General features: G+C 44.3%; 1 protein-coding gene across 1 annotated transcript; it reads left to right on the top strand.

Annotated features, from left to right (window-relative positions):
• The first annotated feature begins 7,005 nt into the window (after positions 1-7,005).
• LOC129811053 (keratin, type I cytoskeletal 18-like) lies at positions 7,006-24,023 on the top strand. The gene is made up of 11 exons (XM_055862173.1): positions 7,006-7,064; positions 11,587-11,857; positions 12,217-12,342; positions 12,848-12,930; positions 13,273-13,429; positions 17,455-17,622; positions 18,773-18,898; positions 19,834-19,956; positions 20,061-20,155; positions 20,623-20,648; positions 23,244-24,023. Exons 2-11 carry the CDS (start codon positions 11,594-11,596, stop codon positions 23,369-23,371), a joined length of 1,296 nt encoding a protein of 431 aa, XP_055718148.1. The 5' UTR covers positions 7,006-7,064; positions 11,587-11,593; the 3' UTR covers positions 23,372-24,023.
• Positions 24,024-25,370: the final 1,347 nt, after the last annotated feature.

Genomic DNA, 25,370 nt, shown 5'->3' with positions numbered 1-25,370 from the left:
CACACACACACACACACACACACACACACACACACACACACACACACACACACACACACACACACACACACACACACACACACACACACACACACTAATCCCTCATACTGTGATGTGTGAGTGACACCTTTCCTTCACACAATGTAAATACCCTTTCAAATTCAAAAAGTGTAGTTTATTTTAATAGAAATGACCTAAACTAAACTATGCCAAAACCATGTGTTTGTAACCCAAACCTCTGTGTATTTACTGTAGAGGTCTCTGTAGGGGTCTCTGTAGGGGTCTGTAGGGGTCTCTGTAGGGGTCTGTAGGGGTCTCTATAAGGGTCTCTGTAGGGGTCTGTAGGGGTCTCTATAAGGGTCTCTGTAGGGGTCTGTAGGCGTCTCTATAAGGGTCTCTGTAGGGGTCTCTATAAGGGTCTGTAGGGGTCTCAGTAGGGGTCTCTATAAGGGTATGTAGGGGTCTCTATAAGGGTCTCTGTAGTGGTCTCTATAAGGGTCTCTATAAGGGTCTCTGTAGTGGTCTCTATAAGGGTCTCTGTAGAGGTCTCTATAAGGGTCTCTGTAGGGGTCTCTAGGGGTCTCTGTAAGGGTCTCTGTAGTGGTCTCTGTAGGGGTCTGTAGGTGTCTCTATAAGGGTCTCTGTAGTGGTCTCTATAAGGGTCTCCGTAGGGGTCTCTATAAGGGTCTCTGTAGGGGTCTCTGTAAGGGTCTATAAGGGTCTCTGTAGTGGTCTCTGTAGGGGTCTCTATAAGGTTCTCTGTAGGGGTCTCTATAAGGGTCTCTATAAGGGTCTCTGTAGGAGTCTCTATAAGGGTCTCTGTAGGGGTCTGTAGGGGTCTCTAGGGGTCTCTATAAGGGTCTCGGTAGTGGTCTCTATAAGGGTCTCTGTAGTGGTCTCTATAAGGGTCTCTGTAGGGGTCTCTGTAAGGGTCTCTGTAGTGGTCTCTATAAGGGTCTCTGTAAGGGTCTCTGTAGTGGTCTCTATAAGGGTCTCTGTAAGGGTATCTGTAGTGGTCTCTGCAAGGGTCTCTGTAGGGTCTCTGTAGGGTCTCTGTAGGGGTCTCTGTAGGGGTCTCTGTAGGGGTCTCTGTAAGGGTCTCTGTAGGGGTCTCTGTAGGGGTCTCTGTAAGGGTCTCTGTAGGTGTCGGTCCCGCTGCTGGTATAATCACATATGAGGGGTGAGGAAGGCCTAAGTAATGTCAGGAGTTGCATTAGACTAATCATTTACTTATTGATTAAACAACAACTTAAATCTATGTTGACTGACTCCTCTCAATTAACATGGGTGAGTAGAGACATTCACAAACTGCTGTTTCTTGGAGATGTACTGTAGCGTGCTACTGCCCTCTCTTGGAGGTGTACTGCCCTCTCTTGGAGATGTACTGCCCTCTCTTGGAGATGTACTGCCCTCTCTTGGAGATGTACTGCCCTCTCTTGGAGATGTAGCTTGCTACTGCCCTCTCTTGGAGTTGTACTGCCCTCTCTTGGAGTTGTACTGCCCTCTATTGGAGATGTACTGCCCTCTCTTGGAGGTGTACTGCCCTCTCTTGGAGGTGTACTGCCCTCTCTTGGAGTTGTACTGCCCTCTCTTGGAGATGTACTGCCATCTCTTGGAGATGTACTGCCCTCTCTTGGAGATGTACTGCCCTCTCTTGGAGATGTACTGCCCTCTCTTGGAGATGTAGCTTGATACTGCCCTCTCTTGGAGATGTAGCTTGCTACTGCCCTCTCTTGGAGGTGTACTGCCCTCTCTTGGAGATGTACTGCCCTCTCTTGGAGATGTAGCTTGTTAATGCCCTCTCTTGGAGATGTAGCTTGTTACTGCCCTATCTTGGAGATGTAGCTTGTTACTGCCCTATCTTGGAGATGTAGCTTGTTACTGCCCTATCTTGGAGATGTAGCTTGTTACTGCCCTATCTTGGAGATGTAGCTTGTTACTGCCCTCTCTTGGAGGTGTACTGCCCTCTCATGGAGGTGTACTGCCCTCTCTTGGAGGTGTACTGTCCTCTCTTGGAGACGTACTGCCCTCTCTTGGAGATGTAGCTTGCTACTGTCCTGTCTTGGAGATGTAGCTTGCTACTGCCCTCTCTTGGAGATGTACTGCCCTCTCTTGGAGATGTACTGCCCTCTCTTGGAGATGTAGCTTGCTACTGCCCTCTCTTGGAGATGTAGCTTGCTACTGCCCTCTCTTGGAGGTGTACTGCCCTCTCTTGGAGATGTACTGCCCTCTCTTGGAGATGTAGCTGGTTAATGCCCTCTCTTGGAGATGTAGCTTGTTTCTGCCCTATCTTGGATATGTACTGCCCTCTCTTGGAGATGTAGTTTGCTACTGCCCTCTCTTGGAGATGTACTGCCCTCTCTTGGAGATGTAGCTTGTTACTGCCCTCTCATGGAGGTGTACTGCCCTCTCTTGGAGATGTACTGCCCTCTCTTGGAGATGTAGCTTGTTACTGCCCTCTCATGGAGGTGTACTGCCCTCTCTTGGAGATGTACTGCCCTCTCTTGGAGATGTACTGCCCTCTCTTGGAGGTGTACTGCCCTCTCTTGGAGATGTAGCTTGCTACTGTCCTCTCTTGGAGATGTAGCTTGCTACTGCTCTCTCTTGGAGGTGTACTGCCCTCTCTTGGAGGTGTACTGCCCTCTCTTGGAGGTGTACTGCCCTCTCTTGGAGGTGTCCTGCCCTCTCTTGGAGGTGTACTGCCCTCTCTTGGAGGTGTACTGCCCTCTCTTGGAGGTGTCCTGCCCTCTCTTGGAGATGTACTGCCCTCTCTTGGAGGTGTAGCGTGCTACTGCCCTCTCTTGGAGGTGTACTGCCCTCTCTTGGAGATGTACTGCCCTATCTTGGAGATGTAGCGTGCTACTGCCCTCTCTTGGAGGTGTACTGCCCTCTCTTGGAGGTGTACTGCCCTCTCTTGGAGGTGTACTGCCCTCTCTTGGAGGTGTACTGCCCTCTCTTGGAGATGTACTGCCCTCTCTTGGAGATGTAGCGTGCTACTGCCCTCTAATGGAAACGTAGCATGTTACTACCCTCTCTTGGAGATGTGGTGAATGCCAGTGCGGCACTCTTCAAGATCTGGCTTATGCTATATCAGGTTTGCCCAATTCCAGTTCTGGAGGGCTAAAACACTTCTGCTTTTTGTTTCTACCTGGTAGTTAATTGCAGACACCCGGGTGTTCCAGGTCTGGTCCCTGATTAGAAGGTGAGGAAGAAAACCAGAAACTTTTCGTCCCTCCAGGACTGGAATTGTGCAGCCCTGTGCTACATCCTCCATAGTGGAGCCTTTTACACTAGCTGGCAACAGTTACCTTTCTAATAGGGCAACTGCATTGTGTCACTAAGACTTCAATATTACTTGTATATTTTCTTTGTCAGACCTAATCTCTCTTTGTCAGACCTAATCTCTCTTTGTCAGACCTAATCTCTCTCTGTCAGACCTAATCTCTCTTTGTCAGACCTAACCCCTCTTTGTCAGACCTAAAAACACAGTTATGTTCAGAACATGTAGTAACCATTGTAGGCCACAAGGTGGCAACAATACCTTGCATATAATAAAAAAGTCTCTAAACTTCTGGCTGTCATTGGATATTCCTTAAATGGTTCCCAAACAAACAAACCCTATACAGAGGATTATTCACTGACGATAGTCAAATCATTAACCAATGGAGGATGTATTCGTAGTCTCACCAATGCAAATTATGTAAACGTCATAAAAAGTATTTTTGCCATACTTTTAAATATGATATAAATGACAGCTAACTTTCAAAGCTTGTACAACCATGACTGTGTGGGGTTTAACCTGAATTTTCTTCTCGAAGTGTGTAGCATATGTTATTCAAAAAAACAGTGACAGGTGCACTTTCCCACTGAACCGCAATTACGCTTCAGACTAGATACAGTATTTGCATGGTTCACCTCCTGTGGACATTGTACAGTAGGATGCAAAACATTCACCAATGACCTGACAATATGACCAGTATATATCTGAGACAGAATATCTCACTCTCCTTTTTAACTTGTTTTTTTTCTCCTCCACTGTATACTCTGTCCTCTTTTAACCCGCGTGTTGAAAACAACTGTCTACATGGGACAAAATGCACATTGTCTACAGTGAAACTCGTAGAACAGGATTTAACTGACAGACCAAAGACTAGTTAGTGACAGGAGATTCTTTGATCTACTATACACCTTGAGGCAAAATGGCTGCTGTACCTGCTCCACATTTGTTGTCTTGTTACGTATTCACACTATTCAGCTCTGTTGAACAGAGGAAGGAGGGAGAAAGGAAAACCACACCAGGGCAACATTAATCACATGAATCATCAGGCAGTTTACAGAGAGGCGTCAGGTTGACAAGACGGTTAACAGTACTTGAATATTTGAGATAAATGTCTTCAGGATACAGATTTTTACAACACTACATGATACTGTATGTCTTTGTGTCCCTTCTATTTTGCTCTATGATGCTATTTCATAGTATGTCTGGACTAACACCGTATGAAGAAGTGTAATAACAGTGCATTGAGGCCAGGCTCAGTACTAGCTACTGTGGAACCTCAGGAAGCGCACCTGCTGAGACCTGTTGGAGGGAGATATTGTGGTTATGGCGGCAGGAAGTCAGGAAGTCATCAAGTTGGGATGGACCTTACTGTAGAGCAGGTGTGTTGGCTGTGATCAACCTGATTAACATCACAGAGAGTTGCAGTTTACAAGAGGAAGACAGACCTATAGGAAGAGCAGGAAATCCACAGTCTCTCTCTCTCTCTCTCTCTCTCTCTCTCTCTCTCTCTCTCTCTCTCTCTCTCTCTCTCTCTCTCTCTCTCTCTCTCTCTCTCTCTCTCTCTCTCTCTCTCTCTCTCTCTCTCTATTCTCTCTCTCTCTCTATTCTTTCTCTCTTTCTTTCTTTCTCTCTTTCTCTCTCTCTCTATATATTCTCTCTTTCTTTCTCTCTATTCTCTCTCTCTCTCTCTATTCTCTCTCTCTTTCTCTCTTTCTCTCTTTCTCTCTCTCTCTCTCTCTCTCTATATTCTCTCTTTCTTTCTCTCTTTCAATTTCTCTCTCTCTCTCTCTCCCTCTCTCTCTCTCTCTCTCTCTCTATTCTCTCTCTCTCTCTCTCTCTCTCTCTCTCTCTCTCTCTCTCTCTCTCTCTCTCTCTCTCTATATATATATATATATTCTCTCGCATGCTTTCTCAAACATTGTTGTGTTACAATTTTTAGCACTGCCTCAGACCCCTTGAATTTTTCCACATTTTGTTACGTTACAGCCTTATTCTAAAATGTATTAAATAGAGTCATCAGTCTACACACAATACCCCATAATGAAAAAGCAAAAACAGGTTTTTAGATTTTTTTGCAAATTTCTAAAATAATTTTTTGCAAAAATTTCTAAAAACCTGTTTTCACTTTGTCATTATGGGGTATTGTGTGCACATTGATGAGGATTTGTATTTTTTTAAAATATATTTTAGAATGAGGCTGTAAGTTAACAAAATGTGGAAAAAATCTACAGGTCTGAATAGTTTGGGAATGCACTGTATAGGTAATACTATGAAACCAAACCAGATCAATATCTTCTGATCTTCATATGAGTGTGACTGGCTGAGTGACCTGTACAGTATGTTTACAGTACAGTGACCAGAACTGAGGGAATACCAAAGGGTCAGAGACTGTTGTCCTGAGGATGTAGTGGTTATACATATTCACACTGTTCCTCAGTCCTAATATCTCATGTTCTGATCACAGCATCAATAATGATGACTAACCAATCGGTCAACTCTCTGTAGCCTCAAAGGTGTTAAAATACAGCCACATACCTCCTAAACTCCTGAGAATCAACTCCTTAGGGTCAAGCCCTTCTACAGCGCTCTCATTAGAATTGATATAGCCAATCACCTAAACTCTTCAGAAGTGATAGAACTATTTAGTATTGACATAGCCACACATACAGTAGAACTATTTAGTATTGACATAGGCACACATACAGTTGAACTATTTAGTATTGACATAGCCACACATACAGTAGAACTATTTAGTATTGACATAGCCACACATACAGTAGAACTATTTAGTATTGACATAGGCACACATACAGTTGAACTATTTAGTATTGACATAGCCACACATACAGTAGAACTATTTAGTATTGACATAGCCACACATACAGTTGAACTATTTAGTATTGACATAGACACACATACAGTTGAACTATTTAGTATTGACATAGCCACACATACAGTTGAACTATTTAGTATTGACATAGCCACACATACAGTAGAACTATTTAGTATTGACATAGGCACACATACAGTAGAACTATTTAGTATTGACATAGCCACACATACAGTAGAACTATTTAGTATTGACATAGCCACACATACAGTAGAACTATTTAGTATTGACATAGCCACACATACAGTAGAACTATTTAGTATTGACATAGCCACACATACAGTAGAACTATTTAGTATTGACATAGCCACACATACAGTAGAACTATTTAGTATTGACACAGCCACACATACAGTAGAACTATTTAGTATTGACATAGCCACACATACAGTAGAACTATTTAGTATTGACATAGCCACACATACAGTAGAACTATTTAGTATTGACATAGCCACACATACAGTATAACTATTTAGTATTGACATAGCCACACATACAGTAGAACTCTACTGGCATAGCCACACATACAGTAGAACTATTTAGTATTGACATAGTATAAATCTATTGACATAGCCACACATACAGTAGAACTCTACTGGCATAGTATAAATCTATTGACATAGCCTTCTGTTGTTTGATTAGACCAATTCTCTTTCCTTCTTTTAAAATATTTGATTTTACTCTCCTGAATGAAGTTCAGGTGACTTCTACCTACCTGCAGGAGAGAACTACTTCAATGTCTTACAGAAGCTTCAGAGGCTACACCCACTTTGAGATGTGGCCCCTCCCACCTCACCTCTATATAAATACACCTGTAGCATTAGTCTCACAGTAGACTCAGCATTCTCCAGGATCCCTCTCTCCCTCTATCTCACTGAAGAGAACAGAATCCAGGTGAGTGGTTTCATTTCACTGTTTCTATTTAGTCCTATCTTTTAAAAGAAAGATAATCAAGTTTGTCTGAATAACTGTAATGAAATGTATTTTTTAAAACAGTAAATGTATAATGACAAAAATATTGAAAACTAAGTTATAATGAAAGATTGTAATTCATAAGATTATACATTATAATTCAAATATCTTTATTTGTGCCTTTATCGCCTTATGCTTCTCTACTCATCACATCACAAAGGAATGTTGTATTTTTTCGGATGTTTTGTCGTTGGTGGGAGAAACTCACAGAGTATTAAATGACAGAGAGTTTTACCTATTGAACAGCCCACCCACTGGTCCAATCAGCATTGTTTCCACATCATTTCAACCAAAAAACTCAATGCGATGACATTAAATGAACTTGGAAAACTGATCGAATTTGCAAAATGTCCTCAACTTAAGGGAATTTTGTATTTTTTTCAGCCAACTTTTCCCCTAAATCCAATGACAGGGTGACATTTTTGGTTGATTTCACTTTGAATTCACGTTAGTTGACAACTCAACCAAATGTAAATCCAAACTAGACGTTGAACTGACGTCTGTGCCCAGTGGCTGGTGACTGTGGACACTGTCTGTTTCCCATGCAAACACCAAACAATACTAGTATTGTTTTAGACAGAACATAACTCTGAACTAATGTCTGTTCTTGGTTTTGTGAGTTCTCTCATTGACAAGAGGTAAAAAGTAGCTTTCTAACTTATTGTGGAATAGGATATTAACAACAATAACTATCCCCATGGTAATGTAAGATATGAAGGGTTTTCTGACAGTTCTTGGGAAACTCTTCTGATACCAGATTGGTCATTTACATGTTGATGATTGTACTGTGAGCTGGGATGAAGTAATTGTTGATTGTCTCAGACAGTTTAGTAGCCGTGAAGACAGTCTAGTAGCCATAAAGACAGTCTAGTAGTCACAAAGACAGCCTAGTAATCACAAAAACAGTCTAGTAACCAGTGCTCCCGCACATTGGCTAACCGGGCTATCTGCATTGTGTCCCACCAACCCCTCTTTAACGCTACTGCTACTCTCTGTTCATCATATGTGCATAGTCACTTTAACCATATCTACATGTACATACTACCTCAATCAGCCTGACAAACCGGTGTCTATATATAGCCTCGCTACTGTAACGGCTGCTCTCCTCCTCTTCATCTGAAGAGGAGAAGCATGGGTCGGACCAATACGCATCGAGGTATGCAGTCATAATCAATTTATTTAAATGATAGACGAACACGAAACACTTGAGAATTTACAAAATAACAAACGCAGTCAACAGACCTGGACACGAACTTACATATAACATGAAGAACGCATGAACAGGAAACAGACTACATACAAAACAAACTAACTAACTAACGAATACCGAAACAGTCCCGTGTGGCGTAACATACAGACACTGACACAGGAGACAACCACCCACAAACAAACAGTGTGAAAACACCTACCTTAATATGGCTCTCAATCAGAGGAAATGAAAACCACCTGCCTCTAATTGAGAGCCATATCAGGTCACCCTTAACAAACATAGAAACACACAACATAGACTACCCACCCAAACTCACGCCCTGACCGTCAAACACATACAAAATAACAGAAAACCGGTCAGGAATGTGACAGCTACTGTTATTTTCAACTGTCTTTTTACTGTTGTTTTATTTCTTTACTTACCTATTGTTCACCTAATACCTTTTTTGCACTATTGGTTAGAGCCTGTAAGTAATCATTTCACTGTAAGGTCTACAACTGTTGTATTCGGCGCATGTGACAAATAAACTTTGATTTGATAATCATAAAGACAGTTTAGTAGTCACAACGACAGTCTAGTAGCCGTAAAGACAGTCTAGTAGTCATAAAGACAGTCTGGTAGTCATAAAGACAGTCTAGTAGTCATAAAGACAGTCTGGTAGTCATAAAGACAGTCTAGTAGCCATACAAACTGTCTAGTAGCCGTACAGACAGTCTGGTAGTCATAAAGACAGTCTAGTAGTCATAAAGACAGTCTGGTAGTCATAAAGACAGTCTGGTAGTCATAAAGACAGTCTAGTAGTCATAAAGACAGTCTAGTAGTCATGAAGACAGTCTGGTAGTCATAAAGACAGTCTGGTAGTCATAAAGACAGTCTGGTAGTCATAAAGACAGTCTGGTAGTCATAAAGACAGTCTGGTAGTCATAAATACAGTCTGGTAGTCATAAAGACAGTCTGGTAGTCATAAAGACAGTCTGGTAGTCATAAAGACAGTCTAGTAGTCATAAAGACAGTCTAGTAGCCATACAAACTGTCTAGTAGCCGTACAGACAGTCTGGTAGTCATAAATACAGTCTGGTAGTCATAAAGACAGTCTGGTAGTCATAAAGACAGTCTGGTAGTCATAAAGACAGTCTAGTAGTCATGAAGATAGTCTAGTAGTCATAAAGACAGTCTAGTAGTTATAAAAATAGTAATCCATTGAAGTTTATCACTGGCTGATTCTTAGTTTGAATAGACAGCAGCGGTGGGCTTGTTCAAAATGGCCCCCAGGCTATGTGTTCTTTTGAGCCCATGAATGTATTGTTTCAGTCTGATCAAAATAGTGCACCTTTGGTATGTTGACAGACCTATTATTCTAGCCTAAGTTTTACATGCCTTTAATAATTATTTGCAATCAATGGTGTAATGACCTTGATCAATTTTGTCCTCAAATAATGAGGATTTCCATATGAAACTGAGCTGAAGCACCACTAGACTAGACACATATTCCTTGAGGCCACATTAGTCATGTGTAGTCGACACAAGTGTGTATATGAAACTGAGCTGAAGCACCACTAGACTAGAGACATATTCCTGTCATGTGTAGTCGACACAAGTGTGTATATGAAACTGAGCTGAAGCACCACTAGACTAGAGACATATTCCTGTCATGTGTAGTCGACACAAGTGTGTATATGAAACTGAGCTGAAGCACCACTAGACTAGAGACATATTCCTGTCATGTGTAGTCGACACAAGTGTGTATATGAAACTGAGCTGAAGCACCACTAGACTAGAGACATATTCCTGTCATGTGTAGTCGACACAAGTGTGTATATGAAACTGAGCTGAAGCACCACTAGACTAGAGACATATTCCTGTCATGTGTAGTCGACACAAGTGTGTATATGAAACTGAGCTGAAGCACCACTAGACTAGAGACATATTCCTGTCATGTGTAGTCGACACAAGTGTGTATATGAAACTGAGCTGAAGCACCACTAGACTAGAGACATATTCCTGTCATGTGTAGTCGACACAAGTGTGTATATGAAACTGAGCTGAAGCACCACTAGACTAGAGACATATTCCTGTCATGTGTAGTCGACACAAGTGTGTATATGAAACTGAGCTGAAGCACCACTAGACTAGAGACATATTCCTGTCATGTGTAGTCGACACAAGTGTGTATATGAAACTGAGCTGAAGCACCACTAGACTAGAGACATATTCCTGTCATGTGTAGTCGACACAAGTGTGTATATGAAACTGAGCTGAAGCACCACTAGACTAGAGACATATTCCTGTCATGTGTAGTCGACACAAGTGTGTATATGAAACTGAGCTGAAGCACCACTAGACTAGAGACATATTCCTGTCATGTGTAGTCGACACAAGTGTGTATATGAAACTGAGCTGAAGCACCACTAGACTAGAGACATATTCCTGTCATGTGTAGTCGACACAAGTGTGTATATGAAACTGAGCTGAAGCACCACTAGACTAGAGACATATTCCTGTCATGTGTAGTCGACACAAGTGTGTATATGAAACTGAGCTGAAGCACCACTAGACTAGAGACATATTCCTGTCATGTGTAGTCGACACAAGTGTGTATATGAAACTGAGCTGAAGCACCACTAGACTAGAGACATATTCCTGTCATGTGTAGTCGACACAAGTGTGTATATGAAACTGAGCTGAAGCACCACTAGACTAGAGACATATTCCTGTCATGTGTAGTCGACACAAGTGTGTATATGAAACTGAGCTGAAGCACCACTAGACTAGAGACATATTCCTGTCATGTGTAGTCGACACAAGTGTGTATATGAAACTGAGCTGAAGCACCACTAGACTAGAGACATATTCCTGTCATGTGTAGTCGACACAAGTGTGTATATGAAACTGAGCTGAAGCACCACTAGACTAGAGACATATTCCTGTCATGTGTAGTCGACACAAGTGTGTATATGAAACTGAGCTGAAGCACCACTAGACTAGAGACATATTCCTGTCATGTGTAGTCGACACAAGTGTGTATATGAAACTGAGCTGAAGCACCACTAGACTAGAGACATATTCCTGTCATGTGTAGTCGACACAAGTGTGTATATGAAACTGAGCTGAAGCACCACTAGACTAGAGACATATTCCTGTCATGTGTAGTCGACACAAGTGTGTTTATTACAGCAGCGTTCCGACCTTCTAATCTTTATCAGGTCTTCTTCCTCTTTGTCATCTCCCACACAGAGCCGTCATGTCGTCCAGTTTCTCAGTGCGGAGCTTCTCTGTGGGCCGTCAGCCCTCTTTCTCAAGCCTGTCTCTGAGAGACAGCGGCCGTGCCCGCTCCAGAGCTGCCGTGTCCTTTGCCACCAGCCCCCTGACCCGCTCCGCCTCCGTCAGCCATGACCTGAACGGAGTTCCAGTCACCCTGAACCTCAATGGGCAGCTGGGCAACCACACCAACGACAAGGAGGCCATGCAGGGCCTCAACAACCGCCTGGCCACTTACCTGGACAAGGTGGGTGGAAGGTAGCCTAGAGGGTAGAGGTTAGAGAAGGGGTTCAGCAACCGGAGGCTCGCTGGTTCAAATCCTAGATCTGACAGAAAATCTAGTGTGGAGTGAGCTAGCAACTATCCTGAACAGAGGAGGCTGGTGGGAGTAGCTGAGGAGGAAGAGCTCATTGTAATATCTGTAATGTCATTAATGGAACGTTATCAGAAACATCAGACACATGGAAACCACGTTTAACTTCATTCCATGGATTCCATTCCAGCCATTACAATGAGCCCGTCCTCTTCTGATCCTGAGTGCCATCCTGTCGTTCTACCCTTGAGCAAGCACTTTGCAAGATAATGGATAATAAGTCTTCTTCTTAGGTGCGCTCCCTGGAGACGTCCAACGCAGACCTGGAGCTGAGGATCAAGCAGATAATGATTGAGCGCATCCCTAAAGGTCACGACTTCGAAACCATGATGGCCCAGGCCCACCAGGTGGAAAAGGAGGTGGGTTCCCAGCGTCCCTACGTTCCCATGAGCCCTCTCTCTCACCCCACGTAACTTAACCATGCACTTTTCTCACTGTACAATGAGGACATTGTGTCTATATCTGAGTCATGATGTGGATTTACACATTGTAAACATAGTAACGCTCAGTACACGCACGTGGCCGTACACGTACACGTTTACCATGCAAGTGTTGACACAGTGACTCTCTTTAATAGGAGTTTAACGTTAGCAGAAATAGACCCTTTAACTTAACCTGCGCTAGACTGTCCCACCAGATGGTGGGTAAAAGATGAGCGTAAGGCCATTTTAAATCAAACGGTTACAGTTTAATGCATTACCCAATATCCCAAGGATGCATATGGAGTCAGCGTTTCAGTAAGTGAGGGTTAAGTGACAGTGAAAGATACATTAGAGACGATGGAAACCTTCAACGGTAAAATTGTACTAGTACGTGGTAGATATGTGAAAGGTAACGCTTACCCTGATCCCTGTCTTTCCTCAGGTGAGGAAGAAGACACTGGAGAACGCTCGCCTCATGCTGGAGATTGACAACGCTAAACTGGCAGCTGACGACTTCAGGATCAAGTGAGTGTGTTTCTCTGTGTTTGTTTGTTTTGAAGTGAAAGCTCTTCAAACATGGTTTGCAGATGTATGTTCAGGCTCCACTCCAACGCTGCACTAAGTAGACAAATATTTGTCTGCATAGCGGAACTGTGTGCTTGTGTGTGTTTTAGTCTGTGTTTGTGTCAGTTAATCCTTCCCCTCCTCCCTCACCCCACCCCACCCCACCCCACCCCACCCTTCAAGTGTAATGTTTATTTTACTATCTGTATTGAATACTTTAGAAATATTAGTCACCAAAGCTCTCACAATCTCTCACTTCAGAATCTCTCACTTCTCAATCTCTTCCTCCTACTCCTCCTCCAGGTGGGAGACAGAGTTGTGCATGTCCCAGTCTGTGGAGAGGGACTGTTTGGCCCTGAAGAAGGCCAAGGTGGACCATGATCAGATCATCGGATCCCTGAAAGGAGACCTGGACAGCCTGAAGGAAGAGATCTACTTCCTGAAGAAGAACCATGAGGAGGTGAGAGGAGGTAGCTCCGTAGATCAGGACTTTATCCATCCTAAAGCATGTAAGTCAAAAACTTGAGAGAGGTCAGCTTTCTTTATTAAGGATGATGGTATCCCGACAGACAAAACTAGTGGGAATGATGTCATCAAGATGTCATTTTAATCCGTTTTGAGCTCTGGGATAGAGGGGCCAGGAGTTTTTCCCCACTTCATTACGAAGCCAGGAAAAACTATGGGTCCATAGTTATAGCCAGGTTATAACTGAACCACAGATTTTTCTCATGGTCTCCTAGTATGGGGAGATATCTCTGACTGGAGTAAGACAAGGATGTCCTCTGTCACCTTTCCTCTTCTTACTGGCCATTGACCGAATGGCCTGAACTGAATGACAGACCACTGAATCAAGTAAGTGGTCTGAGAGGGGAAGAGACTGGTCCTCTGTTCATTTCTGTCCCAGTGGTGGTATCACTCTACATTCCCTTGGAAGCTTGGAATAGGAACCGGCTCAGACTCTGAAACACAACACCGGAGGTCTCTTTGTCTTAAGTAACTCAAAGCCTGAAAATAACTCAGGTCTTAGCTTTTTTACTCAAGTCTACAGAGACCCCTCTCAAAACAGCATTGGTTCACTGGTTGCTCTGCTCTGAGTAGGAACACTACAGACCTGTGTGAAGGGATAAGTCACCTTGTACTACTTGTATGTGGCACGGGGTAGAATGATGTGATTGTAAGTTTCTTCTGGTGTGTGTGCACGTGCCTGCGTCCGTGTGCGTGTGCGTGCCTGCCTCTGTGTGTGTGGGTGCTTGGCTCATCCCTTCCTATTTTCCTATGGTGTGTGTATGCGTGTGTTGTCGATAACTGGCCCTAGATGTGCTCGGTGTGTCTATAAAGCTGGGTGTGGTGCCAATGCTGTGGTGCCATATGCTTAGTCTATTAAGTTGTGTATTTCACAGAGAGAGAGAGAGAGAGAGAGAGAAATTTGCCCTCCTGCCCCTGAGCAAGGCAGTTGACCCACTGTTCTCCAGGCGGTGATGACGTGGATGTAGATTAAGGCAGCTAACCGCACCTCTCTGATTCAGAGGGGTTGGATTAAATATGGAACACACATTTCAGTTGAATGCATACAGTTGTACAACTGACTAGGTATCCCCCTGTCCCTGTGAGAGGGAACAGTGAGAGGGACATGAGCTCACCTCCATCAAGTATTAATGGAGAGGATGTTAATAATGAAGAGGGTCTCTCTGTCACAGTGGTGTGTAGAATTCACTGACCTCTCTGTCACAGTGGGGTGTAGAGTTCACTGACCTCTCTGTCACAGTGGGGTGTAGAATTCACTGACCTCTCTGTCACAGTGGGGTGTAGAATTCACTGACCTCTCTGTCACAGTGGGGTGTAGAGTTCACTGACCTCTCTGTCACAGTGGGGTGTAGAATTCACTGACCTCTCTGTCACAGTGGGGTGTAGAATTCACTGACCTCTCCGTCACAGTGGGGTGTAGAGTTCACTGACCTCTCTGGCACAGTGGGGTGTAGAATTCACTGACCTCTCTGGCACAGTGGGGTGTAGAATTCACTGACCTCTCTGTCACAGTGGGGTGTAGAATTCACTGACCTCTCTGTCACAGTGGGGTGTAGAATTCACTGACATTTCTGTCACAGTGGGGTGTAGAATTCACTGACCTTTCTGTCACAGTGGGGTGTAGAATTCAATGACCTCTCTGTCACAGTGGGGTGTAGAATTAACTGACCTCTCTGTCACAGTGGGGTGTAGAATTCACTGACCTCTCTGTCACAGTGGGGTGTAGAATTCACTGACCTCTCTGTCACAGTGGGGTGTAGAGTTCACTGACCTCTCCGTCACAGTGGTGTGTAGAATTCATTGACCTTTATGTCACAGTAGGGTGTAGAATTCACTGACCTCTCCGTCACAGTGGTGTGTAGAATTCACTGACCTCTCCGTCACAGTGGGGTGTAGAGTTCACTGACCTCTCTGTCACAGTGGTGTGTAGAATTCACTGACCTTCTCTCCGTCACAGTGGGGTGTAGAATTCACTGATCTCTCCGTCACAGTGGGGTGTAGAACTCACTGACCTTCTCTCCGTCACAGTGGGGTGTAGAATTCACTGACCTCTCTGTCCCAGTGGTGTGTAGAATTCACTGACCTCTCTGTCACAGTGGCGTGTAGAATTCACTGACCTCTCTGTCACAGTGGGGTGTAGAATTCACTGACCTCTCCGTCACAGTGGGGTGTAGAATTCACTGACTTCTCCGTCACAGTGGGGTGTAGAATTCACTGACCTCTCCGTCACAGTGGGGTGTAGAATTCACTGACCTCTCTGTCACAGTGGGGTGTAGAGTTCACTGACCTCTCTGTCACAGTGGGGTGTAGAATTCACTGACCTCTCTGTCACAGTGGGGTGTAGAATTCACTGACCTTTATGTCACAGTGGTGTGTAGAATTCACTGACCTCTCTGTCACAGTGGTGTGTAGAGTTCACTGACCTTCTCTCTGTCACAGTGGGGTGTAGAATTCACTGATCTCTCTGTCACAGTGGGGTGTAGAATTCACTGACCTTCTCTCTGTCACAGTGGGGTGTAGAATTCACTGACCTCTCTGTCACAGTGGTGTGTAGAATTCACTGACCTCTCTGTCACAGTGGGATGTAGAATTCACTGACCTCTCTGTCACAGTGGGGTGTAGAATTCACCAACATTCTCTCTGTCACAGTGGGGTGTAGAATTCACTGACCTCTCCGTCACAGTGGTGTGTAGAATTCACTGACCTCTCTGTCACAGTGAGGTGTAGAATTCACTGACCTCTCTGTCACAGTGGGGTGTAGAATTCACTGACCTCTCTGTCACAGTGGGGTGTAGAATTCACTGACCTCTCTGTCACAGTGGGGTGTAGAATTCACTGACCTCTCTGTCACAGTGAGGTGTAGAATTCACTGACCTCTCTGTCACATTGGGGTGTAGAGTTCACTGACCTCTCTGTCACAGTGGGGTGTAGAATTCACTGACCTCTCTGTCACAGTGGGGTGTAGAATTCACTGACCTCTCTGTCACAGTGAGGTGTAGAATTCACTGACCTCTCTGTCACATTGGGGTGTAGAGTTCACTGACCTCTCTGTTACAGTGGGGTGTAGAATTCACTGACCTCTCTGTCACAGTGGTGTGTAGAATTCACTGACCTCTCTGTCACAGTGGGGTGTAGAATTCACTGACCTCTCTGTCACAGTGGTGTGTAGAGTTCACTGACCTCTCCATCACAGTGGGGTGTAGAATTCACTGACCTCTCCATCACAGTGGGGTGTAGAATTCACTGACCTTTCTGTCACAGTGGGATGTAGAATTCACTGACCTTTCTGTCACAGTGGGATGTAGAATTCACTGACCTTCACTCTGTCTTTTCGCTCTTTCCCCACCTGCAAAATCTCAATCACATCTTATGTCCTACACTTGTCTGTCCATAGTGACTGGCAGCACAGTGCACAGTGTGAGGGTTTGGCTTTCATTAGGATTAAACTATGCTGCAGCAAAAGACAATTTGCTCTTAATGACTTTCCTATACAGATGAAATCGTTTGCCTGCTCCGTAGCAAGCTGCTCTATCCGCACTGAGTATTTTAATGTCGAGCTCAATGTAAAAAATACAACAATCTCAGAGGTTTTAAAAGGAACAGAAAGGAGCGATATAAACGTAACTTTTGGGGGGTTCGGACCGTTTCAGGGGGGGTTCGGACCGTTTCAGGGGGGGTTCGGACCGTTTCAGTCGGACCGTTTCAGGGGGGGTTCGGACCGTTTCAGGGGGGGTTCGAACCGTTTCAGGGGGGGTTCGGACCGTTTCAGGGGGGGTTCGGACCGTTTCAGGGGGGGTTCGGACCGTTTCAGAACTTTATTTTACTGGTTGGAACATTGGACGAAAAAAAAAATTGGTTCTGTTCAGAAAGACACGATTGGAAAAAAGTTCCAACCCCTGGTACTTTGTGACAACATTTGTAATTGATTGATTGATTTATGTATGAATTGACTCTCTGCAGGAGGTGGAGTCTATGAAGGGCCATATTGCTGCTCAGACTGTGACCGTGGAGGTGGACGCAGGCCGTGGTGGACCTGAACTGGGCACAATAATGTCAGAGCTCAGAACTCAGTACGAGGGCATCGTCAAGAAGAACAAGGACCAGGCTGAGCAGTGGTACCTCAAGAAGGTCAGTGGGGGACTGGCTGGGGACCTCAAGAAGGTCAGTGGGGGACTGGCTGGCTGGGGACCTCAAGAAGGTCAGTGGGGGACTGGCTGGCTGGGGACCTCAAGAAGGTCAGTGGGGGACTGGCTGGGGACCTCAAGAAGGTCAGTGGGGGACTGGCTGGCTGGGGACCTCAAGAAGGTCAGTGGGGGACTGGCTGGCTGGGGACCTCAAGAAGGTCAGTGGGGGACTGGCTGGGGACCTCAAGAAGGTCAGTGGGGGACTGGCTGGCTGGGGACCTCAAGAAGGTCAGTGGGGGACTGGCTGACTGGGGACCTCAAGAAGGTCAGTGGGGGACTGGCTGGATGAGGACCTCAAGAAGGTCAGTGGGGGACTGGCTGGGGACCTCAAGAAGGTCAATGGGGGACTGGCTGGCTGGGGACCCCAAGAAGGTCAGTGGGGGACTGGCTGGATGAGGACCTCAAGAAGGTCAGTGGGGGACTGGCTGGATGAGGACCTCAAGAAGGTCAGTGGGGGACTGGCTGGCTGGGGACCTCAAGAAGGTCAGTGGGGGACTGGCTGACTGGGGACCTCAAGAAGGTCAGTGGGGGACTGGCTGGATGAGGACCTCAAGAAGGTCAGTGGGGGACTGGCTGGATGAGGACCTCAAGAAGGTCAGTGGGGGACTGGCTGGCTGGGGACCTCAAGAAGGTCAGTGGGGGACTGGCTGGATGAGGACCTCAAGAAGGTCAGTGGGGGACTGGCTGACTGGGGACCTCAAGAAGGTCAGTGGGGGACTGGCTGGATGAGGACCTCAAGAAGGTCAGTGGGGGACTGGCTGACTGGGGACCTCAAGAAGGTCAGTGGGGGACTGGCTGGCTGGGTGCATCACCATGCCAGAAACTAGACACTAGAGTTTAGTCTCTCAGGGCTGATTTGTAACATGAGATAAGTGCGTGTGACTCAAATGTTCATGCAAATCTCCCGTTGGCATTGCATGTGTATCTCAAGTTACGATTCAGGCGTAACATAGTTATCATATCCAGGTGAACCCAGGTGTGGTATCTAGTATCTAGTAACCTGGGGGTGCGGTGCATTCAGGAACGTGTGTGTTACTGTTTTCAGTAACCTGGGGGTGCGGTGCATTCAGGAACGTGTGTGTGGTGTGTTACAGCTGGAGATGGTGCAGAACGAGGTAAAGGAGTCTAACGAGGCTCTCAGGGGGGCTCAGAGTGACATGGTGGAGAGACAACGCTTCCTACAGACCCTGGAGGTGGAGCTGGAGAGTCTGCACAAACAGGTAGGAACTAGGAACCTGTCAACTGGGGGTTGTGTTGTACTGGGGATCTACAGCTGGACAACCAGCACAACTACAGTATCGATGAGATCCTTGCTCTTTTCCCCACCCATGTTTTCCTTGTTGACTATAAATATCTCTCACCTTCCTTGATGTTGGGTCAGATACACTCCTTTAGGAGAACCCTTTTTGGTTCCAGATAGAATAGGGTTCTTTAAAGGGTTCTTCTAGCAGGTTCTAGAGAGCACCTTGTTTCTAAGAGTGTAAGGATCAGTGTTATAACAACAACCATCCCCTGACCTGTACACAGATGTTCTTCCTTTCTGTAATCACACACTGTATATTTGATGAGAAGGTGTATCGGGTATACATTTGATCTGTGCGTGTACATCACTGTATATTTGATGAAGGTGTATCGGGTATACATTTGATCTGCGCGTGTACATCACTGTATATTTAATGAGAAGGTGTATCGGGTATACATTTGATCTGCGCGTGTACATCACTGTATATTTAATGAGAAGGTGTATCGGGTATACATTTGATCTGCGCGTGTACATGTGTGCATGCATGTTTGTCTCGTCCACAGTTGATTTGCATTGCCCCTCCCCCCCTGGAACGCTGCTGCTACTCTCTGTTATTATCTATGCGTAGTCACTTTAATAACTCTACCTACATGTACATATTACCTCAATTACCTCGACACCGGTACCCCATGTATATAGCCCCACTATTGTTATTTACTGCTGCTCTTTAATCATTTGTTATTCTGATCTCTTACTTTTTTTGGTATTTTCTTAAAACTGCATTGTTGGTTAAGGTCTTGTAAGTAAGCATTTCACTGTAAGGTCTACTACACCTGTTGTATTTGGCGCATGTGGCAAATAACATTTGATTTGATGTGATTTCTATAATCGGACTCACCCTCTCCACCCCAGGTGTCAGCTCTGAAGGGTAACCTGGGAGAGACAGGTCAGAAGTACAGCCTGGAGATGGAACGTCTGCAGACCACGCTGTCCCAGCTGGAGGAGGACCTGTCTCAGCTGCGTCTGGACATGCAGGTGCTCACTGGTAGCCCAGGGGCTAAGGAGGTGGAACTATACTCATATTTCCATTGTTTACAGTAACAAAGGGACTAATAAAGTTGTATTGTATTTTATTGCAGCGCAACAAGACGGACTATGAACAGCTGCTCCGCATCAAGCAGAACTTAGAGCTGGAGATCGCCACCTACAGGAGACTGCTGGAGGGAGAGGAGACGTGAGTCACCAGGATGATCATCTTTATGTGAACATTTAAAGGGAAATAATGTTCAACTTCATATTCATCATCTCCAGCACCACCCCAACATCAACATATGTGAAAATGGTGCATTTCTATGTTTTGTAGTAAAACATATAGAGGAAGATGAGTGTTTCCAATGACATCATCAGTGTGCATCGTGTGATTTTAACCAATTATGAGTAGGCATTGCCTGCTAATTGTCTACTAATTCATTGATGATGTCATTGGAAACGCCTCTCTTCCTCTATCTTTGTTACATATAATGCCATGGTCAGATGTAAAGAAGGGGTGCTTAGTACTGTATATCCAGGAAGGTTCTGCTCTCAGTGGAGTTGATTCAAACAGATCATTGTTCTTCCTGGGACATAACATCTTCTGCCAGTGACAATTTCCATGTATCAGTTAAAGTCATTGGGCACATTCTTTTCTCATTATTGATGCAGGATTAAAGAAGCGCCATCACCAAAACGTGAGTAACAGTACTTTAACTTGACATCACTCTCACATCCTCATTGACACAGGCTAACCTAAGCAAACATCAACAATTACTTACTCGGCAACACATTGATTGATTGGCGCACAATTGGCCCAGCGTCCTCCAGGTTTGGCCTGGAGTAGGCCGTCATTGTAAATACAAATGTGTTCTTAACTGACTTGCCTAGTTAAATAAAGGTTAAATAAATAAAAAATAAAAAATGTAAATGATTGTGGATGTGACCGTACACATGGATGGAGAAAGCTCCTTTATCAGTGTGACATTAGGTAATTCCATCCATGGTGTGTGATAAGAGTCCCCATTCATTCATGAATAGGTCATTTCATTCTCACACAGAGAGACCTCAATTCACCTCAGTCTCTCAAATGGACTGCATGGACTTATCCTGATCACCCATCCTGATCACCCATCCTGGTCACCCATCCTGATCACCCATCCTGGTCACCCATCCTGGTCACCCATCCTGATTACCCATCCTGGTCACCCATCCTGATCACCCATCCTGGTCACCCATCCTGATCACCCATCCTGATCACCCATCCTGGTCACCCATCCTGATCACCCATCCTGGTCACCCATCCTGGTCACCCATCCTGATCACCCATCCTGATCACCCATCCTGGTCACCCATCCTGATCACCCATCCTGGTCACCCATCCTGATCACCCATCCTGGTCACCCATCCTGATCACCCACCCTGGTCACCCATCCTGGTCACCCATCCTGATCACCCATCCTGGTCACCCATCCTGATCACCCATCCTGATCACCCATCCTGGTCACCCATCCTGGTCACCCATCCTAGTCACCCATCCTGGTCACCCATCCTAGTCACCCATCATGGTCACCCATCCTGGTCACCCATCCTGGTCACCCATTCTGGTCACCCATCCTAGTCACCCATCCTGATCACCCATCCTGGTCACCCATCCTAGTCACCCATCCTGGTCACCCATCCTGGTCACCCATCCTGGTCACCCATCCTAGTCACCCATCCTAGTCACCCATCCTGGTCCCCCATCCTAGTCACCCATCCTGATCACCTATCCTGATCACCCATCCTAGTCACCCATCCTGATCACCTATCCTGATCACCCATCCTAGTCACCCATCCTGGTCACCCATCCTAGTCACCCACCCTGATCACCCATCCTGATCACCCATCCTGGTCACCCATCCTAGTCACCCATCCTGATCACCCATCCTGATCACCCATCCTGGTCACCCATCCTGGTCACCCATCCTTGTTTCCCTTTCTTATTTTCTTTCTTTCTTATCTTCCCTCCTCCCTCTTCCCTCCTCCCTCCTTCCTTTTCCGTCCTCCCCCCTCCCTCTTCCCTCCTTCCTCCTCCCTCTTCCCTCCTCCCTTCTCCAACTCACCCTCACATTCACTCTCACCTTCACCCGAGCATTTCATTGGTCTGAATGTTCACCAGTCTCAAGGTCCAGGGGGGTTACGCTCCCAGGTGAAGTTTCCCCTAGGTACAGATTTAGGATCAGCCCCCCCCCCCCCCAATCCTAGTAGGGAAACTGCAAAACTGACCCAAGATCAGAATCTAGGGGCAACTTTACCCTGCACCAAGCAGTTACACTGGGAAACGACCCGAGACTAGCTTGTGTAGGTACTGTCTGTGACTTATAGAGTAAAGTTGAGGTACTCCGGGCCATTGGCTCGCTGACAAAGCCAATTGCCCAACAGTTATTTACACTACAGGTTTAAAATCGGGTCAGCGGTGTTGCCTTATGTCAGATACAACTTGATTCTGTGCTGCTTCCGCCACCCTGGCATCAAATCAAGGGGCCGTGGCCACAGACTAATGGCAGTTTCACAAACCTGCAAACAAAGCAAACGCCCAAAACAGAGCAGTCCCTAGCAACTGCATTAGGTGAAAATAATACCACAAGTCTCAATGTTGTAACGGAGTGTTACTGTAGGCTTGTGACTACTCACTGAATCAATTTGGTAGCACTTTATTTGGGGTGTACTTACAAAAGGAATTCTTAGCACATTCATATACTATACTTAACTCGTTCATAAGCTATACTAAACTCATTCATAAGCTATACTTAACACATTCATAAGCTATACTTAACACATTCATAAGCTATACTAAACACATTCATAAGCTACACTTAATACATTCATAAGCTATACTAAACTCATTCATAAGCTATACTTAACACATTCATAAGCTATACTTAACACATTCATAAGCTATACTAAACTCATTCATAAGCTATACTTAACACATTCATAAGCTATACTTAACACATTCATAAGCTATACTAAACTCATTCATAAGCTATACTTAAAACATTCATAAGCTACACTTAATACATTCATAAGCTATACTTAACACATTCATAAGCTATACTAAACTCATTCATAAGCTACACTTAACACATTCATAAGCTATACTTAACACATTCATAAGCTGTAGATATATCATCAACACGTTGGCAAGTTCATAGGTCGTGTTACAATTCAGAGCCTGTTGGGTTACAGTAATACTGTGACATCCTCTTCCTCATCCTCTTCCTCAACCTCTTCCTCTCGTTTCCCTGCAGAGGAGCCTGATGTGCGGACCAGAAAGATAGTGAAGGTGGTGACTCAAACTATGATCAACGGCAAGGTGGTGGATGAGTCCAGCGAGGTGGAGCAGATACAGGAGGAGGTGAAGAAGAAGAAGAAGTGAGGGACCTCATCATCATCATCTTCATATAGCCTCGTTATTGTTATTTTATTGTGTTATTTTTTAAATTAATTTTTACTTTATTTAGTAAACATTTTCTTAACTATATTTTCTTAAAACTGCATTGTTGGTTAAGGGCTTGTAAGTAAGCATTTCACAGTAAGGTCTACACCTGTGTGACAAATAACATTTGATTTGATTTGATAATTTCTTCTCACACATTGTGGTCAAGGGCCAGCCTTACCCACGGACCCTCAGGGGCCTCCACCAACATGGATGTCTGTTTCATTCCCATCAGAGTGTTAGTCTTCCCTGTTCCTTTCACAGCCTCATGGATATGTCTGGGGACACGATGAGATATATAGTATGCATACAATAATATAATAATACAATAATATGAGATGTACTGAAAGTCAATGAGATGTCTCATACGGCATCCGTCCCTCAGTTGTCATGACTAACATGGCTGTTGTTTAATAAAAGGTTTTGCTTTGTGCATTAAACTATTTATTTCTATATTTAGGTAACAAGCAATAGACACAGTAAATCTCTTTCAACTGAACTGCATTTTTTGTGCTGGGTTTTCAACATGCTTTTGTGTCTGTATCTATAAACTTCTGTAATGTCTGAAATAAAGGTTTGTCTTTTAGTCAAAGTTGGTGTTATTTTCTCTTTTATTTTGTTTCATCATCATGGAGTATCCAAAATACTTCTTATATGTTCAATAACTATCAACCACATTCTACAATGTAAGACGTATTACATCCAACACATTCCACACATACTCAAAACATACTCAAAACACATTCTATGATTTCTACACATACTCGAAACATAGTCAAAACACATGATATGAATTCTACACATACTCGAAACATAGTCAAAACACATGATATGAATTCTACACATACTCGAAACATACTCAAAACACATGATATGAATTCTACACATACTCGAAACATACTCAAAACACATGATATGGATTCTACACATACTCGAAACATACTCAAAACACATGATATGGATTCTACACATACTCGAAACATACTCAAAACACATGATATGAATTCTACACATACTCGAAACATACTCAAAACACATTCTATGAATTCTACACATACTCAAAACACATTCTATGAATTCTACACATACTCGAAACATACTCAAAACACATGATATGAATTCTACACATACTCAAAACACATTCTATGAATTCTACACATACTCAAAACACATTATATGAATTCTACACACACTCAAAACACATTCTATGACTTCTATGTAAAACCATGAAACTACCCTGTCTACTACGTAGCCTGATGAGCACAATGACACGTCAGTGGAGATAACTGTGCCTGTTCATGTGCGTGTGATGACAGCTTTGTGCAGTAGGGAGGCATGCATACAACACTGCAAGGTTACCTTCATGTTGAGCCTAAACGTCTGTCTGACAGCTCTGATTAATGCTCCAAACCTATTCATCCATCATAGCACTTAGCTAATCACACTTTGTAATGATGAAAGGTTAGTAAGACTATTCGATTTGATTTGATGTGCTTGTTGTACTTATGGCCTTTAATCAACTTTAACGTTGAAGTCAAATAATGCAAATGCCATCCAATCTTTCACCAGAATACTTTACCTTGTAATCAGAGACATTTAGTAAATGCTGCTTGGACTTAGAGGTCCCTGCACAGCAATTTGTGTGCACATATGTTTAAAGGCAGACTGCCATGCAATCTCTGAACAATGAAGTCATCGATTTGATGTCTGTTAATCTTTGCGTTGGAAAAACCTTTAGGTGTTTCATTAAGTATATAGGGTGGTTTTTCTGGTTTTGGGTTGTGAGGTATGACAGAGGTGCTGTCTAAATAATGTTTTACTAAATGACTGACTGACTTCAACAGACAAACAGCTTTTACAATGACAAGTTCATGATCTCCATCAAATGCAAGTCAGCTGTTGCTGAAATACATTGTTGTGAATGTAAAGCAGTGTGTTG

This window comes from Salvelinus fontinalis, chromosome 2 (genome assembly GCF_029448725.1).
Source record: "Salvelinus fontinalis isolate EN_2023a chromosome 2, ASM2944872v1, whole genome shotgun sequence".
In the NCBI taxonomy this organism is placed as follows: domain Eukaryota; kingdom Metazoa; phylum Chordata; class Actinopteri; order Salmoniformes; family Salmonidae; genus Salvelinus; species Salvelinus fontinalis.
Note: the sequence above shows the minus strand (reverse complement) of the source record. Positions and strands in the feature narration are given on the sequence as shown.